Source organism: Aquarana catesbeiana, linkage group LG01 (assembly GCF_042186555.1).
Source record: "Aquarana catesbeiana isolate 2022-GZ linkage group LG01, ASM4218655v1, whole genome shotgun sequence".
NCBI classification, from domain to species: domain Eukaryota; kingdom Metazoa; phylum Chordata; class Amphibia; order Anura; family Ranidae; genus Aquarana; species Aquarana catesbeiana.
Window position 1 is genome coordinate 18,061,943 of NC_133324.1, and position 19,074 is coordinate 18,081,016.

Genomic DNA, 19,074 nt, shown 5'->3' on the forward strand with positions numbered 1-19,074 from the left:
CCTGTCCCCTCTGCAGATGGGCATCGATCAGGCTGCACTGAAGGCAAAGGTGAGTCCGCTGCATTGATGGCAATGGTGAGGCTGCATTGATGTGGACTGATGAGGCTGCATTGATGGCACTTGTGAGGCTGCAGATGGGCATTGATCAGGCTGCATTGATGGCAATGGTGAGGCTGCAGATGGGCACTGACCCTTATTTTTCTTCAAAGTTCCTTATTTAAAATTTAAGTTTTTTTCCTGAAACTTCCCTTTTAAAATGAATGTGCGTGTTATACGCCGATAAATCCGGTAAATAAAATAAATAAGAACAAAAAAATTTTTAAAGTGCCCCCGTCCCCGCGAGCTTGCGCAGCAAAGAAAACGCATACGGAAGTCGTGCCCACATATGTAAACGGTGTTCAAATCACACATGTGAGGTATCGCCGCGATCATCAGATCGAGAGCAATAATTCTAGCCCTAGACCTCCTCTGTAACTCTAACCTGGTAACCATAAAAAATTTTTAAAGCGTCACCTATGGAGATTTTTAGGTACCGTAGTTTGTCACCATTCCACGAGTGCGTGCAATTATAAAGCGTGACATGTTTGGTATCTATTTACTTAGCGTAACATCATATTTCACATTATACAAAAAAATTGAGGTAACTTTACGATTTGTTTTTTTTTTTAATTCATGAAAGTGTCCCTTTTCCCAAAAAGTTGCGTTTAAAACACCGCTGCACAAATACCGTGTCATATAAAATATTGCAACAATCGCCATTTTATTCTCTAGATTGTCTGATATATATATATATAAAATGTTTGGGGGCTCTAAGTAATTTTCTAGCAAAAAATACGGATTTTAACTTGTAAACACCAAATTTCAAAAATAGGCTTAGTCATAAAAGGATTAATTGCTACACTTAGAGTGGCGCTTTGTGCTTTCCTCCCCATTTCTTCTACAATGCCTACAGCTTCACCAAAAAAACCCCAAAAAAACCAATGCTATCATTACCGTTTGGATAATATCTTAATGTATATAGGTGGAAACGCAGGGGATAATTAAATTCTATCTTCTTTTTAGGCTTCTATGTCAGAATGGCATTGGATGATATACATGTCTGGCTTACATTTTGTATAAGTGTTTAGTGTTGTCTGTTCATCATATGTACATGTGGTACAATCGTTTTTTTTATGTGTAGCACCCTCCTAGATACGTGCTAGGTTAGGTAAATTTAGTTACTGGCTCACTGTAATAAGTTGAGCTGTAATCGATTGACTGCTTCCCCCTGTCTGCCTGGAAAGGTTCTGGAAGATAGTGAACTGGGAGAGTCAAATCAGCAGCTGAATATTTATGCAGCCCTGGCCAATCCCTGACAAAAGGTACCCAGATGGTGGCTGGGAGGGATCATACATACACTGAGACTGAGAGCAGAGGGGTTCTTTTCCCAAAGGAGGAGATCCCAGTCTGGAGGGCTGCTGCCATGTGTCTGCTGATCATCAAGGTCCCAACTAGGCTAGCTGGGGGCCTATTCTGCTAAACGTTGATGGAGCTGACTGAGGGGCTTCCATCTGGGGTATTACTGGAACAAGGTGTCTGAATGATATTGAAAGGGGGTATTCAACTATCTAAGGACTTTAGTGAGAGAGGGACACGAGACTGCGTGCTGCTATCCCTCGTAGTGGACATTGTGCTTTTTATCCTGGACTACCTCAGTCCACTAACTGCCTGTGCAAGGACTCAGCTCACAATAATAGTAATTAGTAAGTTGCTACTAGAGTTACTAGAGTACCCCACGATTACCCTACGTCTATCCAGGTTCAAGTTCTGCAATAAAAGAGTGATGTCACAGGAAACTAGTCCTTAGACAAACAGCGCTAGCAATAAAAACTAATAATAGTCCACAGCGAATGAAAATCTGACAGTGGCCTTCAAATAACTAAATAGATAATTGGATAATAGAGTGTGAATAGTGTCCAGTGATATTAAATTAATTAAACTCTTCATTCAAAAATAACATGCTCTTTGTGGAGATGTCACACAGTAGTGAATAATTGTTGATTGTGCTCCCAACCGATTTATAGAAGAAAGGTGCAGGTCCCTATACTCACCGAATGGAGTTGACCCTCATTACCTTACGGTAAGAGAGGTCAAATGCGCGGTATGGTCTTGGTGGCCAGAGTTTGCAGGAACGGACTTCCGTCACTAGCTTGTGGTCCGCAATCCCGAGGAACAGCCCAGAGGAGACTCTCACTCTCCCAGCTCCCTGCTGCTATCCGTACTTGAGAGGGACAGATGACGTCCCAGTGATGAAACGCGTAGGGCGGAGATACCAGCGTCGTTGCATCACTTTCGGTTTAGAGTTGCCACGATGACCGCCGGCCACAAGCGATCGCGGGCATGAGAGGCAGAACAGGGACGTGTGTGTGTAAACACATAAATCCCTGTTCTGCGAGGAGAGACAGATTGTGAGTTCCTACTAGCTAGGAACAACGATCTGTCATCCCCTCTAGGTCAGCCCCCTACAGTTAGAACACACAGTCAGGGAACACAGTTAACCCCTTGATCGCCCCCTAGTGTTAACCCCTTTCCTGACATTTATACAGTAATCAGTGCATTTTTATAACACTGATCGCTGTATAATTGTCAATCGTCCCAAAAATGTGTCAAAAGTGTCCAATGTGTCGGCCATAATGTCATAGTCCCGATAAAAATCGCAGATCGCTGCCATTGCTAGTAAAAAAAGTAATAAAAATGCTATTAATCTATTCCCTATTTTGTAGACGCTATAACTTTTGCGCAAACCAATCAATATACGCTTATTGCGATTTTTATTACCAAAAATATGTAGAATACATATCGACCTAAACTGAGGAAAAAATTTGCTTTTTTTTTTTAAAAAAAAAAATGGGGATATTTATTATACCAAAATGTGCAAAATATTGTGTTTTTTTCAAAATTGCCGCTCTTTTTTTGTTTATAGCGCAAAAAATAAAAACCGCCGAAAAAAGAAACCGCAGAGGTGATCAAATACCACCAAAAGAAAGCTCTATTTGTGGGGAAAAAAAGGACGTCAATTTTGTTTGGGTACAACGTCGCACGACCGCGCAATTGTCAGTTAAATCGACGCAGTGCCGAATCGCAAAAAAATGGCCTGGTCATTGAGCAGCCAAATCTTCCGGGGCTGAAGTGGTTATTGTACACGGGATGTTTTACAACCTCCCCTGAACGATTTAACTTGACAGATAGTAACCAAAAAAAAACGTCCGATTAGCCGCGGTTAGCCGAGTTGCCGCGTTTACACGCGTTTACAAATGCCCCTGAACATCCGTTCTGAACGCATTTTTTTGCTTTCCAAAAAAAAATTCTTCTAAACTCAACTGCCCATAAACGCCCTTGTGTACAGTTACTGATAAGATAACAGAAAAGAGTTCAGGGGGCAGCTGAAAAAAATGCCCAACTGCTCCCAAACGTCCGTTTACAAGCAGCAGTGAAGCCTAACTTTTCTGTCCTCGGTATCTCACCAGTGGCGGCCCGTCCATAGAGGGCGCACGGGCGCCGCCTCCCCTATCCATGCGTCTGGCCCCCTTATCTACATAGCAGTGACGCTGGACCATGGATTGCAATGCGGTGGGTGTTTTTTTTTTTTTTTTTTTTAAGCACCTGATTAGAGCCAGAGGCGAGTGTACAAAGTGTGCAAGTGTAATGCCCTGTACACACGGTCGGATTTTCCGACGGAAAAAGTGCGATCGGATTGTGTTGTCGGAAATTCCGATCGTGTGTGTGTGGGCTCCATCGGACTTTTTCCGTCGGAATTTCCGACACACAAAGTTTGAGAGCAGGCTATAAAATATTCCGACCTCAAAATCCGATCGGTTAAATTCCGATCGTGTGTACACAAATCCGACGCACAAAGTGCCACGCTTGCTCATAATAAATTAAGAGATGAAAGCTATTGGCTACTGCCCCGTTTACTGCCCCGTTTATAGTCTCGTTTTTTACGTCACCGCGTTCAGAATGATCGGATTTTCCGCCAAACTTTGTGCGACCGTGTGTATGCAAGACAAGTTTGAGCCAACATCCGTCGGAAAAAATCCTAGGATTTTGTTGTCGGAACGTCCGATCAAGACTTGATGCTGGTTTGAAGCCAAAGGGGAGTCACGCCAAATTCCAGGAATTCAGCTACTATTGAGGTACCTGCCAATTCCTAGATGACTTACACTATATTTCCAAAAGTATTGGGACGCCTGCTTTTACACACACATGAACTTTAATGGCATCCCAGTCTTAGTCCGTAGGGTTCAATATTGAGTTGGCCCACCCTTTGCAGCTATAACAGCTTCAACTCTTCTGGGAAGGCCGTCCACAAGGTTTAGGAGTGTGTCTATGGGAATGTTTGACCATTCTTCCAGAAGGGCATTTGTGAGGTCAGGCACTGATGTTGGACGAGAAGGCCTGGCTCACAGTTTCCACTCTTTGCAGGTCAGTCAAGTTCCTCCACCCCAAACTCGCTCATTCATGATGGACTCCGGAGAGCGACTGCAAGGTACCGCCCCCCTCCCCCCCCCCGGGAGAGCGCTTCTCCTAGGGGGTTATCTGATGTGGGGAGGAGCCGCAAGAGCCGAAGAGAAGGTTCGGGGGCTACTCTGTGCAAAACGAGCTGCACAGAGGAGGTAAGTATGACGTGTTTGTTATTAAAAAAAAAATGAACCCTTACAATCACTTTAAGGCTCTAACAATCTTCCTATTCCTTTGCTCAAATGTATTCTTTGAATGCAACCAAAGACTAAAACAATGTATTTTTTTCATCATTTATATTATTCCATGATAAGAATGGAGATAGGTGATTGTTGTATTTTTTGGTGATTTTTTTTGCATGCTCTCCTAATAGGTGAAATGTGTCTGTATCTCTCCATGTAAAGTCTTCTCTGTATTATTATGGGGCTCGCCCTCTAGTCTGACTTTCGGTTTCGTTTCTTCTCTTCTGATGGAGATGACGTCGGCTGATCTGGGGAAGTCGCTGGAATGTCCCGTCTGTCTGAGATCTTGTAATGATCTGCTCATCCTGAACCGTGGACTCAACTACTGCCGGGGGGTGTATGGAGTGTGGGACACATTGTGACCTTGTCCCTCTGGAGAGAAGAGCAGACCAAGGCATTGTCAGTGCTGTGATCGGGGTGACAGGTAATATATACCTGGGGGGGTTATACATCGTCCTCTCACTACTTCATAAACAGGAAGATTTGGTTTTCGTTTATCAGAAGGCCATCTCCTCCTCACTGATTTATACAGTTTGTGAGCATAATTCATTCCAGAAACATGCTTGTAATCCAAAGCACTTGTATATCAAAGCATTTTTTTACAGGGTATAAAAGAGAAGAGAGGCGCCTCTAAGTGTAGCAATAAGTTGCTAAATGTTGATACCTTTATAAAATGTAACCATATTGCTACACTTAGAGGCTCCTCTCTTCTTTTTTATACTCAGCTGTGACATGACACTACTTGTATATCAAGACATCACTTGTATATCAAGTCAAAATTTAATTAAACATTTTGCTTGTCTTGCAAAACGCTCTCAAACCAAGTTACTCTCAAACCAAGGTTTTACTGTATTATTATTATTATTAATTAATTTCTTTCACATTCTGCATTTCTCTCTTAGACCAGAGTAAATTTCCAGCTCCTAACTCTTCTGTGCTGTCCCTTTACACCCTAATAGATTGCTAGCTCTTCTACCTTCTGTATCCTCCTTTATATTATAATAGATTGTAAGCTCTTCTGTCTTCTGTATCCTCCTTTATATTCTAATACAAGTGTCTCTAAACGTTCTAAACAAAGGGCCAGTTTACTGTCCTTCAGACTTTATGGGGGGCGGACATCGGTATCAGTGGGGGGCATAGTGTCCTATCATTGGTATCAGTGGGAGGAATAGTGCCCCATCATTGGTGTCAGTGGGAGGAATAGTGCCCCATCATTGGTATCAGTGGGAGGAATAGTGCCCCATCATTGGTGTCAGTGGGAGGAATAGTGTCCTATCATTGGTATCAGTGGGAGGAATAGTGCCCCATCATTGGTGTCAGTGGGAGGAATAGCGCCCCATCATTGGTATCAGTGGGAGGAATAGTGTCCCATCATTGGTATCAGTGGGAGGAATAGTGTCCTATCATTGGTATCAGTGGGAGGAATAGTGCCCCATCATTGGTGTCAGTGGGAGGAATAGTGTCCTATCATTGGTATCAGTGGGAGGAATAGTGCCCCATCATTGGTGTCAGTGGGAGGAATAGCGCCCCATCATTGGTATCAGTGGGAGGAATAGTGTCCCATCATTGGTATCAGTGGGAGGAATAGTGTCCCACAATTGGTATCAGCGGGAGGAATAGTGCCCCATCATTGGTATCAGTGGCAGGAATAGTGACCCATCATTGGTATCAGTGGCAGGAATAGTGACCCATCATTGGTATCAGTGGCAGGAATAGTGACCCATCATTGGTATCAGTGGGAGGAATAGTGCCCCATCATTGGTGTCAGTGGGAGGAATAGTGCCTCATCATTGGTATCAGTGGGAGAAATAGTGCCCCATCATTGGTATCAGTGGGAGGAATAGTGTCCCATCATTGGTGTCAGTGGCAGGAATAGTGACCCATCATTGGTATCAGTGGGAGGAATAGTGCCCCATCATTGGTATCAGTGAGAGGAATAGTGTCCCATCATTGGTATCAGTGGGAGGAATAGTGCCCCATCATTGGTATCAGTGGGAGGAATAGTGTCCCATCATTGGTATCAGTGGGAGGAATAGTGCCCCATCATTGGTATCAGTGGGAGGAATAGTGTCCCATCATTGGTATCAGTGGGAGGAATAGTGTCCCATCATTGGTATCAGTGGGAGGAATAGTGCCCCATCATTGGTATCAGTGGGAGGAATAGTGCCCCATCATTGGTATCAGTGGGAGGAATAGTGATCCATCATTGGTATCAGGGGGAGGAATAGTGTCCCATCATTGGTATCAGTGGGAGGAATAGTGCCCCATCGTTGGTATTAGTGGGAGGAATCGTGCTCCATCATTGGTATCAGTGGGAGGAATAGTGTCCCATCATTGGTATCAGTGGGAGGAATAGTGCCCCATCATTGGTATCAGTGGGAGGAATAGTGCCCCATCATTGGTATCAGTGGGAGGAATAGTGATCCATCATTGGTATCAGGGGGAGGAATAGTGTCCCATCATTGGTATCAGTGGGAGGAATAGTGCCCCATCATTGGTATTAGTGGGAGGAATCGTGCTCCATCATTGGTATCAGTGGGAGGAATAGTGCCCCATCATTGGTATCAGTGAGAGGAATAGTGTCCCATCATTGGTATCAGTGGGAGGAATAGTGCCCCATCATTGGTATCAGTGGGAGGAATAGTGTCCCATCATTGGTATCAGTGGGAGGAATAGTGCCCCATCATTGGTATCAGTGGGAGGAATAGTGTCCCATCATTGGTATCAGTGGGAGGAATAGTGTCCCATCATTGGTATCAGTGGGAGGAATAGTGCCCCATCATTGGTATCAGTGGGAGGAATAGTGCCCCATCATTGGTATCAGTGGGAGGAATAGTGATCCATCATTGGTATCAGGGGGAGGAATAGTGTCCCATCATTGGTATCAGTGGGAGGAATAGTGCCCCATCGTTGGTATTAGTGGGAGGAATCGTGCTCCATCATTGGTATCAGTGGGAGGAATAGTGTCCCATCATTGGTATCAGTGGGAGGAATAGTGCCCCATCATTGGTATCAGTGGGAGGAATAGTGCCCCATCATTGGTATCAGTGGGAGGAATAGTGATCCATCATTGGTATCAGGGGGAGGAATAGTGTCCCATCATTGGTATCAGTGGGAGGAATAGTGCCCCATCATTGGTATTAGTGGGAGGAATCGTGCTCCATCATTGGTATCAGTGGGAGGAATAGTGCCCCATCATTGGTATTAGTGGGAGGAATGGTGCCTCATCGTTGGTGTCAGTTGGCGGAATAGTGTCCCATCATTGGTAACAGTGGGAGGAATAGTGTCCCATCATTGGTATCAGTGGGAGGAATAGTGTCCTATCATTGGTATCAGTGGGAGGAATAGTGCCCAAATCGTTGGTGTCAGTGGGATGAATAGTGCCCCATCATTGGCACCCCACATGTAGATTAGGGGGCTGGGCGTATGGATGGGGGGGCGGCACCCCTGCGTGCTACATTATGGCCCGTAATACACTCCCTTTGCAATGAAAGAACTTGTATAGAAACAATGCAGGGACAGTTCACAGTTCGGTGAGAAGGCAGCCTAAACGAGAACGCTCACAGTTCCAACAGCATGTAAAGAGCAGAAGCCAGCCAAACTGACAGCATCTGTAGATAGGAAGAATGGGGCCTGGCCATCTTGTGCCCAAACAGGCAGGCGTCCAGAGAAGTTGTGAGCCCTAAGCTTTCCCTCCTTGTCAGGAACATTTTCCTGCCTCAAGTTCTCTCTCTACCAGGTGGGGTACCTGTCCCTACTCCACCAACTGGTAAATGCTCGCCAAACCTGGGAGCCAGGGCTCTAAATAAGCTCTGCGTGACCCAAGATGGCTGCTAGTGTCACATGGGATGGCAGCATCCAATCGGATAGCTTCCCCAGTGACCCAGGAAACCATAGAGGAACCATGTTCCTCTTGACTTCCTCTCCAGCTGTGGAAAAGCACCACCTGCAGTGGAGAATGTAGACTGCACCTGCCTACATACATACACACACCAGCTGCTGTAGTATTGCTGACATGACAGTTGGGATGCTGTGTGTGATTCTACTTGCTGCTTCTGAGTGGCTGTTCCGGGTGACACACAAGCAGGAAGCAGAATCACACACTGGATCCCATCTGTGATTGTAGAAATGGCATATTGGTGGTGGCCATGCCAAACAGGAAGGAAGAGAATGGGATCCGCTCTAGCCAACCACGGAGGCTGCAGACGGGCCCCCTTGACACCTGCCAGGTCATGGCTCTCACCTATGTTCCTTGTTGGTGATCTGGCCTTGACCAGGGCAAAACAACAAAGCCTTGAGTTGTGGTCAGGAAAGGCTTGTTGCACCTAGGTTTGCCACCTGTCTGGGATTCACCCGGACAGTCTGGTTTTTACATCCTCTGCCCGGGTTTCTCACTGCCCGACACCTGGACACCAGACACCAGGGCACTCCCAAAAACTCTTAACACCCCAATAGCAACCCCATAAAAGCTTAATTAGAATCTTGCTTCCATAACATGTATCAGATCTTCACATATTTGTAATGGTCAGGGTGGAAACAGCCCTAATTACAAGGGACTTGTTTCTCTCTGTGGAGGGATACAGAACCTACCGTCCGCATTTTTCAATGCTTTGCTTTTAGTTCTGGCTACTGGAGCCCTATCAGGACTGTTCACTCTGATGGACCGATGTATTGGAGAGGGCTGTGAGTGTGTGTGAGTGTGTGTGTGTGTGTGTGTGTGGGGGAGGAGCTGCATGGAGTGTGAGGGGACAACAGGACAGAGAGGAGAGGAGAGGAGAGGAGAGGAGAGAGGAGAGAGGAGAGGAGAGAGGAGAGGAGAGGAGAGGAGAGGAGAGAGGAGAGAGGAGAGGAGAGAGGAGAGGAGAGGAGAGGAGAGGGGAGAGGAGAGGAGAGGAGAGGAGAGAGGAGAGAGGAGAGAGGAGAGGAGAGGAGAGAGGAGAGAGGAGAGGAGAGGGGAGAGGAGAGGAGAGGAGAGAGGAGAGAGGAGAGGAGAGGGGAGAGGAGAGGAGAGGAGAGGGGAGAGGAGAGGAGAGGAGAGGAGAGGAGAGGAGAGGAGAGAGGAGAGAGGAGAGGAGAGGAGAGGAGAGGAGAGGAGAGAGGAGAGAGGAGAGGAGAGGAGAGAGGAGAGAGGAGAGAGGAGAGAGGAGAGGAGAGAGGAGAGAGGAGAGGAGAGAGGAGAGAGGAGAGGAGAGGAGAGAGGAGAGAGGAGAGGAGAGGAGAGAGGAGAGGAGAGGAGAGAAGCTGGCTGCCCATTACCAGGCTACATATATATGTATTTATCTCACAGTATGTTGTGGTTGTGTCCAGTGTATTTATACGTTTGTGGGTATCTGAGTGTGTATGCATGTATCTATATATATCTGAGTGTATGCATGTATCTATATATATCTGAGTGTATGCATGTATCTATATATATCTGAGTGTATGCATGTATCTATATATATCTGAGTGTGTATGCATGTATCTGAGTGGATTTATAGATGTGTGTGTGCATGTACTGTATGTAATTGAGCATATGTATACAGTATCTCACAAAAGTAAGTACACCCTCACATTTTTGTAAATATTTTCTTCTATCTTTTCATGTGACAACACTGAAGAAATGACACTTTGCTACAATGTAAAGTAGTGAGTGTACAGCTTGTATAACAGTGTAAATTTTCTGTCCCCTCAAAATACCTCAACACACAGCCATTAATGTCTAAACCGCTGGCAACAAAAGTGAGTACACCCCTAAGTGAAAATGTCCAAATTGGATCCAATTAGCCATTTTCCCTCCCCGATGTCATGTGACTCGTTAGTGTTACAAGGTCTCAGGTTTGAATGGGGAGCAGGTGTGTTAAATTGTTGTGTTATCGCTCTCACTCTCTCATACTGGTCACTGGAAGTTCAACATGGCACCTCCATAGCAAAGAACTCTCTGAGGATCTGAAAAAAAGAATTGTTGCTCTACATAAAGATGGCCTAGGCTATAATGTCTAAACCGCCATTAATGTCTAAACCGCTGGCAATAAAAGTCAGTACACCCCTAAGTGAAAATGTCCAAATTGGGCCCAAAGTGTCAATATTTTGTGTGGCCTCCATTATTTTCCAGCACTGCCTAAACCCTCTTGGGCATGGAGTTCACCAGAGCTTCACAGGTTGTCACTGGAGTCCTCTTCCACTCCTCCATGAGGACATCACAGAGCTGGTGGATGTTAGAGACCTTGCGCTCCTCCACCTTCCATTTGAGGATGCCCCACAGATGATCAATAGGGTTTAGGTCTGGAGACATGTTTGGCCAGTCCATCACCTTTACCCTCAGCTTCTTTAGCAAGGCAGTGGTCATCTTGGAGGTGTGTTTGGGGTCGTTATGTTGGAATACTGCCCTGCGGCCCAGTCTCTGAAGGGAGGTGATCATGCTCTGCTTCAGTATGTCACAGTACATGTTGGCATTCATGGTTCCCTCAATGATCTGTAGCTCCCCAGTGCCGGCAGCACTCATGCAGCCCCAGACCATGACACTCCCACCACCATGCTTGACTGTAGGCAAGACACACTTGTCTTTGTACTCCTCACCTGGTTGCCTCCACACACGCTTGACACCATCTGAACCAAATAAGTTTATCTTGGTCTCATCAGACCACAGGACATGGCTCCAGTAATCCATGTCCTTAGTCTGCTTGTCTTCAGCAAAACTGTTTGCGGGCTTTCTTGTACATCATCTTTAGAAGAGGCTTCCTTCCGGGGCGACAGCCATGCAGACCAATTTGATGCAGTGTCCAGCGTATGGTCTGATCACTGACAGGCTGACCCCCCACCCCTTCACCCTCTGTAGCAATGCTGGCAGCACTCATACGTCTATTTCCCAAAGACAACCTCTGGATATGACGCTGAGCACGTGACCTCAACTTCTTTGGTCGACCCTGGCGAGGCCTGTTCTGAGAGGAACTTGTCCTTTTAACCGCTGTATGGTCTTGGCCACCATTTGGCAGCTCAGTTTCAGGGTCTTGGCAATCTTCTTATAGCCTAGGCCATCTTTATGTAGAGCAACAATTCTTTTTTTTTAGATCCTCAGAGAGTTCTTAGCCATGAGGTGTCATGTTGAACTCCCAGTGACCAGTATGAGAGAGTGAGAGCGATAACACCAAATTTAACACACCTGCTCCCCATTCACACCTGAGATCTTGTAACACTAACGAGTCACATGACACCGGGGAGGGAAAATGGCTAATTGGGCCCAATTTGGACAATTTGTGTGTTGAGTTATTTTGAGGGGACAGCACATTTACACTGTTATACAAGCTGTACACTCACTACTTTACATTGTAGACAAGTGTCATTTCTTCAGTGTTGTCACATGAAAAGATAGAAGAAAATATTTACAAAAATGTGAGGGGTGTACTAACTTTTGTGAGATACTGTGTATCTCAGTATCTGTATGCACTTAAGTGTGTGTGTTTATGCATGTGATTAACTCAACATTTATATATGTGAGTACGTAATTTATTATCCTCCATTGATGTGAACATCTGATAATTCATACAATAAATTACTAATAATTTCCCCATATACAGGCCCCATACTAAACCAGGAGACCCCCCCCCCCCCAAAATTACACTGGGAGGCTTCCCACCAAACATTACACACTACATATACACTATATTGTACATTACAATCTATATATACACTATATTGTACATTACAATCTATATATACACTATATTGTACATTACAATCTATATATACACTATATTGTACATTACAATCTATATATACACTATATACACTACATTGTACATTACAATCTATATATACACTATATACACTACATTGTACATTACAATCTATATATACACTACATTGTACATTACACACTACATATACACTATATACACTACATTGTACATTACAATCTATATATACACTATATTGTACATTACACACTATATATACACTATATACACTATATAGTGTATATGTACATTACACACACTAAGCAACACTAAATTGTACAATACACACTACATATACACTATATTGTACATTACACACACACCTGCACTATATACACTATATTGTACATTACACAATACATATACACTATATTGTACATTACACACACTAAGCAACACTATATTGTACATTACACACTACATATACACTATATTGTACATTACACACACCTGCACTATATACACTATATTGTACATTACACACTACATTTACACTATATTGTACATTACACACTATATACACTATATTGTACATTACACACTACATATACACTATATATACTATATTGTAAATTACACACTACATATACACTATATACACTATATTGTACATTACACACTACATATACACTATATATACTATATTGTAAATTACACACTACATATACACTATATACACTATATTGTACCTTACACACGCCTGCACTATATACACTATATGGTAAATTACACAATACATATACACTATATACACTCTATTGTACATTACACACACCTGCACTGTATGCAATTGGCTACACCCTCTGTTCACCGCTGCGCGTGCCGCATTACTACTCCTCTAGGTCACACAGAGGTGTCCCGGGTATTTTACAATCTCATAGTGTATGCTTCAAAAAAAAAAAGCCCTGCTGAAGTTTGGCCCGAAGAAAAGATGGCAGCCCTAGCTGCACCGCTCCAAGCCGGCGGCATCCAAGAGCACCAATTCAAAAGTGTGGGTGAACCGAAGGAAGGGAGACCGCTCAGACTGCCCCGATATGTTCACGGTGTGTGACCTCATCGGACTGTACTCCAGCCCCACCCCCTGATGCTTTTCACCCTGCCCACTGAGGTTTGTTTACAGAGGTGTGACCAAGCCTCAGTGGGCAGGGCAAAACGTTTTAGGGGGCATGGCCGGCGCAGTGTCAGCTGAGGCCATATACAGTGACCACATCAGGGCGGTTTGAGTAAAGACTTGAATCGGAATTCAGAGAGGTTGTAATACGATTCTGAGTCTCTCAGCATTAACCTCTTCCTGGACCGCCGCACGCCGATATATGTCCTAACTTTGAAGAGGAATATAGTTGTTATGGCAGCAGCTAGCTGCTATAACCCCGGTATCCTCTTTTTGGGCCAGCGGTCCAATAATAGTGGTCTCTGCGGTGGATTCGCCGCAAGATCACTTTTACCGGGAGAGGGCCCCCCCTCCCGCCGCGCTCCGGTGCCCTCCGGCAAGCAGCGGAAGGCACCGGAGCACAGCGGGAGGGCCCTCTCCCGCTGCTGATAAAAGTGATCTGGCAGCAATCCTTTCACATGCTGGGTATATATCATTGCAGGGCTGAAGCAATGTCAAAACGTCACTTCCGCCCATAGCTCTTTAAGAGACTTTTTTTTTTTTTTTAAATGACAAAAACTTTTTATTGCATTTTAGTGTAAATATGAGATGTGAGGTCTTTTTGACTCCAGATTTCATATTTAAGAGATCCTGTCATGCTTTTTTTCTATTACAAGGGATGTTTACATTCATGGTAATAGGAATGAAAGTGACACAATTTTTTTTAAAAAGAACAGTGTAAAATTAAAAAGTAAAAGGTAAAATAAGTAAGGAAAAAAAAATGTAAACGCTCTTCGTCCCGCATAGCTCGCGTGCAGAAGCGAACGCATACATGAGTAGCGCCCGCATATGAAAACGGTGTTCAAACCACACATGTGAGGTATCGCCGCGATCGGTAGAGCGAGAGAAATAATTCTAGCACTAGACCTCCTCTGTAACTCAAAACATGCAACCTGTAGAATTTTTTAAACGTCGCCTATGGAGATTTTTAAGGGTAAAAGTTTGTTGCCATTCCACGAGCGGGCGCAATTTTGAAGCGTGACATGCTGGGTATCAATTTACTCTGCGTAACATCATCTTTCACAATATAAAAAAAAACTGGGCTAACTTTACTGTTGTCTTATTTTTTAATTCAAAAAAGTGTATTTTTTCCAAAAAAAGACCGCTTGTAAGACCGCTGCGCAAATACAGTGTGACAGAAAGTATTGCAACGACCGCCATTTTGTTCTCTAGGGTGTTAGAAAAAAAATTGTATAATGTTTGGGGGTTCTAAGTAATTTTTTAGCAAAAAAAACCTGTTTTTAACTTGTAAACAACAAATCTCAAAAAAGAGGCTCGTTCCTTAAGTGGTTAAGCAAGCCACGAAGCACCACCCACCGTCTAGGGTCACTGTTTGACTTTCATTTCTCTCTCTTGTTTACAGAGATAATGGCATCAGCTGACCCGAGAAAGGATCTGGATTGTTCCATCTGTCTGAGCACTTATAAAGATCCTGTAAACCTTTTGTGCGGACACGACTACTGCCGGGAGTGTATTGATCAAGTACTAGACACACAGGAGCAGCCTGGGGGTTATTTCTGTCCTCAATGCAGATTAAAGTTTCAAAGCAGGCCTGCACTGCATAAAAACATTGTGCTTCGGAACATGGTAGACAATTTTTCACCTGCTCACCTAGATAAGGAGAAGTCTGGGATTTTGTGCACGCACTGCATCCACGCACGTGTACCCGCTGTCAAATCCTGTCTGCTGTGTGAAGTTCACTTGTGTGATGGCCACTTGAAAGTCCACAGCACGGCAGGAGAGCATGTTCTATCTGATCCCACCACTTCCCTGGAGAACCAGAAGTGTAAACTTCATAAAAAGATGCTGGAGTATTTCTGCATCAAGGACTCCGCCTGTGTCTGCGTGTATTGTCTGATTGGAGAGCACGCAGGCCATGACAAGGAACCTCTGGATGAGGCCTATGAGAAGAAAAAGAAGGAAATGACCCATGCTCTTAGTAAGTTGAAGACAGAGGAAGGGAAGACTGAAAAGAAAGTCAAAAGTCTGCAGGAAGAGAAGAGAAAATTGGAAGAAAAATCAGCTGGGGACAAAGAGAGAGTCACTGCCCTGTTCAGGGACCTCAAGACACGACTAGAAGACCTGGAGAAGAGAGTCCTGAGCGAGATCACCAAGCAGGCAAAGAAGGTCTCGCATGTGTCAGATCTGATCCAGACGCTTGAACGAAAGAAGGATGAATTGTCCAGGAAGATACATCACATCGAGGAACTGTGTAATATGACCGACCCACTGGCTGTCCTAATGAAATCAGACTTAGGTAACCAATGTGATACTGAGGAGGAAGGTAATGAAGATAAAGAGAGAAATAATAGACCCCTACATGATGGAGATCTGGATGTGGTTGGGATCTCACAAACATTACACACCATCTCTGATCTGATAACAGGGGTCAATGCATGTTTCTATACGAATACGACCATAGACATATTACTGGATGGAAACACAGCTGGTAAACAGCTATGTATATCAGATGACAGAAAAATGGCATCCTTTTCCTCGATCCAGGAGTGCCCAGAAACACCAGAGAGATTTCAGTGTTCTCAGGTGATAAGCAGTCAGAGTTTCTTCTCAGGGCGACATTGCTGGGAAGTGGATGTCAGGGGATCGGATACGTGGAAAATCGGGATGTGTTACCCCAGTATACAGAGGAAGTTATGGCCCCAGGTACTAGTTGGAAATAATAAAAAGTCCTGGTGTTTGCAGAGGAGTAATGGTGGTAACAGGTATGCAGTGGTACATGACAGTACAGAGGTCCAGTTACCAGCCAATATCTCCAGTAACAGAATCAGGATATGTCTGGATTATGAGGCCGGGAAGTTGTCCTTTCATGAACTGTGTGTCCCGATCCGACACCTTCACACCTTTACTGTCAATTTCATTGAGTCCCTCCATGCTGTTCTATGGGTAGGGTCAGGTAATATAAAGTTGATAGGGGGTGCAAAATAGGGTTGCCATCTTTTCTTTAAGCCAAACCCGAACACTTTAGCAGCGGCATTTATTTTGTGGGGGGGGGTATACGCTATAAGATTATAAAAGACCTGGGACACTTTTGGTGGTAGTGCACGTGGCTGAATTGTGAGTGTTCTGCACGGAATGCAGGGGTCAGATATGCCCTGGGGAGAGGGCTAGTGTTAGCAGGGGGGTGGGGAGAATTAGATATGTGCTGTGGGGCAGTGGCGGCTGGTGCTCAAAATTTTTTTTTTTTTTGGGGGGGGGGGGGGGGCGCAAACAAAATGAAAAATTCTGAAAAGAACCCATCAATTGCAGCTTCACTGTGCCCCATAAAATATAGCTACTGTGCCCCATAAAATGCAGCCACATTGCCCCATAAAATGCAGCCACTGTGCCCCATCAAATGCAGCCACTGTGCCCCATCATGTGCAGCCAATGTGCCCAATATGTGCAGCCAATGTGCCCATCACGTGCAGCCAATGTGCCCATCACATGCAGCCTCTGTGCCCATTACATGCAGCCACTGTGCCCATCATACAGCCACTGTGCCCATCATACAGCCACTGTGCCCATCATATGCAGCATCTGTGCCAATCATACAGTCACTGTGCCCATCATATGCAGCCTCTATGCTCATCACATGCAGCCTCTGTGCCCATCATACAGCCACTGTGCCCATCATATGCAGCCTCTGTGCCAATCATACAGTCACTGTGCCCATCATATGCAGCCTCTGTGCCAATCATACAGCCTCTGTGCCCATCATATGCAGCCTGTGCCCATATGTGCTGGGGGCACTTGAAGGGGTCAGATATGTGCTGGGGGGATTTGTGAGAGAAGAGGGCCAGTGCAAAGGGGAGGGGTGGGGGTAGGATATGTGCTGGGGGGGGGGGGGGGCGCTTTGTGAGAGAAGAGGGCCAGTTAAAAGGGGGGGGGTAGGGGGTAGGATATCTGCTGGAGGAGTGCTTTGGGAAGGAAGAGAGAGTGCAAGGGGAGGTTGTCAGATTTCAAATACAATACATACTTCTACCATCTTCCCCCTGCCAAAGCCCCCTAGCACATATCCTCCTAACCCCTTGATCACTCCACATATTTTCTACCTTGTCCTCCTTTCCAGCCGCTCTCTCTCCCTCCCTCCTCCATCTACAGAGCATAATAAAAACTTTCTACAGACCTGCTATCAGCGCATCCCTGCTCCCCTCCTCCTCATGTGTGTACAGAACTGAGAAGGAGGAGGAGAGGAGGAGCTTTGATACACTGACACTCTGCTCTGCTGAACCAAGCTGCTGTCAGGGAGAGGGGAGACATGTCACTCTCAGTGCAGTCCATGTGAATAATGTGTCCTGGTCTGGGGCAGAAGTAAACCCAAACACATCATTCAAAAACCGGACTGTCCGGGAGAAAAACGTACAGGTGGCAACCCTAGGTGCAAAATACTAAAAATCTCCCAAGAAAAGGAGATTCATGGAAAGTCGGGTAATGTGGTCTTGGGGGGGGGGCTGTAGAGGCAGGGAATGCATATATTGTAAGGTGAAGGGTGTTCAGTCAGGCAGTGTAGTCAGGAAAGGAAGTGTAGTCTTGCTGAAAAGTGGGCAGCAGTGCAGTCATAGTGGAGGGTGTACAGACAGCCAGTGAATATAAGGTAAAAATACCTATATATAGCCTTTCTGAATGTCTAAACGTTGTAACATAAAGAACATGCAGAAGGCCACTGGTGGCACTACTCTAAAAAGAGTGTGTGCAATATAATAAATGTACCAAGTGCATAAATCCTAAGTGTTACAAATTACATGTGTTTACACAATTATAACACCCAGTGACTTCAAAGGTGATTGAGTCAAAAAAAATTGTCCATAAAAATATGAAAAAAATGTGTCCATAAAAAATAGGAAAAAAATACAAAAGTGTCCTCTTGTTGTCTTTCCACCACAACGCCAGTCTTCGGAATATAAGGTGGAGGGGGTGCAGGCAGGCAATGTGGTCAGGGTGGAGGGGGTGCAGGCAGGCAATGTGGTCAGGGTGGAGGGGGTGCAGGCAGGCAGTGTGGTCAGGGTGGAGGGGGTGCAGGCAGGCAATGTGATCAGGATAAAGGGGGTGCAGGCAGGCAGTGTGGTCAGGGTGGAGGGGGTGCAGGCAGGCAGTGTGGTCAGGGTGGAGGCGGTGCAGGCAGGCAATGTGGTCAGGGTGGAGGGGGTGCAGGCAGTGTGTGTGGTCAGGGTGGAGGGGGTGCAGGCAGGCAGTGTGGTCAGGGTGGAGGCATTGCAGGCAGGCAGTGTGGTCAGGGTGGAGGCGGTGCAGGCAGGCAATGTGGTCAGGGTGGAGGGGGTGCAGGCAGGCAGTGTGGTCAGGGTGGAGGCGGTGCAGGCAGGCAGTGTGGTCAGGGTGGAGGGGGTGCAGGCAGGCAATGTGGTCAGGGTGGAGGCGCTGAAGGCAGGCAGTGTGGAGGGGCTACAGGCAAGCAATGTGGTCAGGATAAAGGGGGTGCAGGCAGGCAGTGTGGTCAGGGTGGAGGGGGTAC

At 45.5% G+C, this 19,074-nt stretch overlaps 1 protein-coding gene across 1 annotated transcript; it reads left to right on the forward strand.

Annotated features, from left to right (window-relative positions):
* The first annotated feature begins 4,960 nt into the window (after nucleotides 1-4,960).
* On the forward strand, nucleotides 4,961-16,815 carry LOC141130390 (E3 ubiquitin/ISG15 ligase TRIM25-like). Its single transcript, XM_073618132.1, has 2 exons — nucleotides 4,961-5,163; nucleotides 14,968-16,815. The coding sequence occupies exons 1-2, from the start codon at nucleotides 5,079-5,081 to the stop codon at nucleotides 16,548-16,550; spliced, it is 1,668 nt and encodes a 555-aa protein (XP_073474233.1). The 5' UTR covers nucleotides 4,961-5,078; the 3' UTR covers nucleotides 16,551-16,815.
* The last annotated feature ends 2,259 nt before the right edge of the window (nucleotides 16,816-19,074 follow it).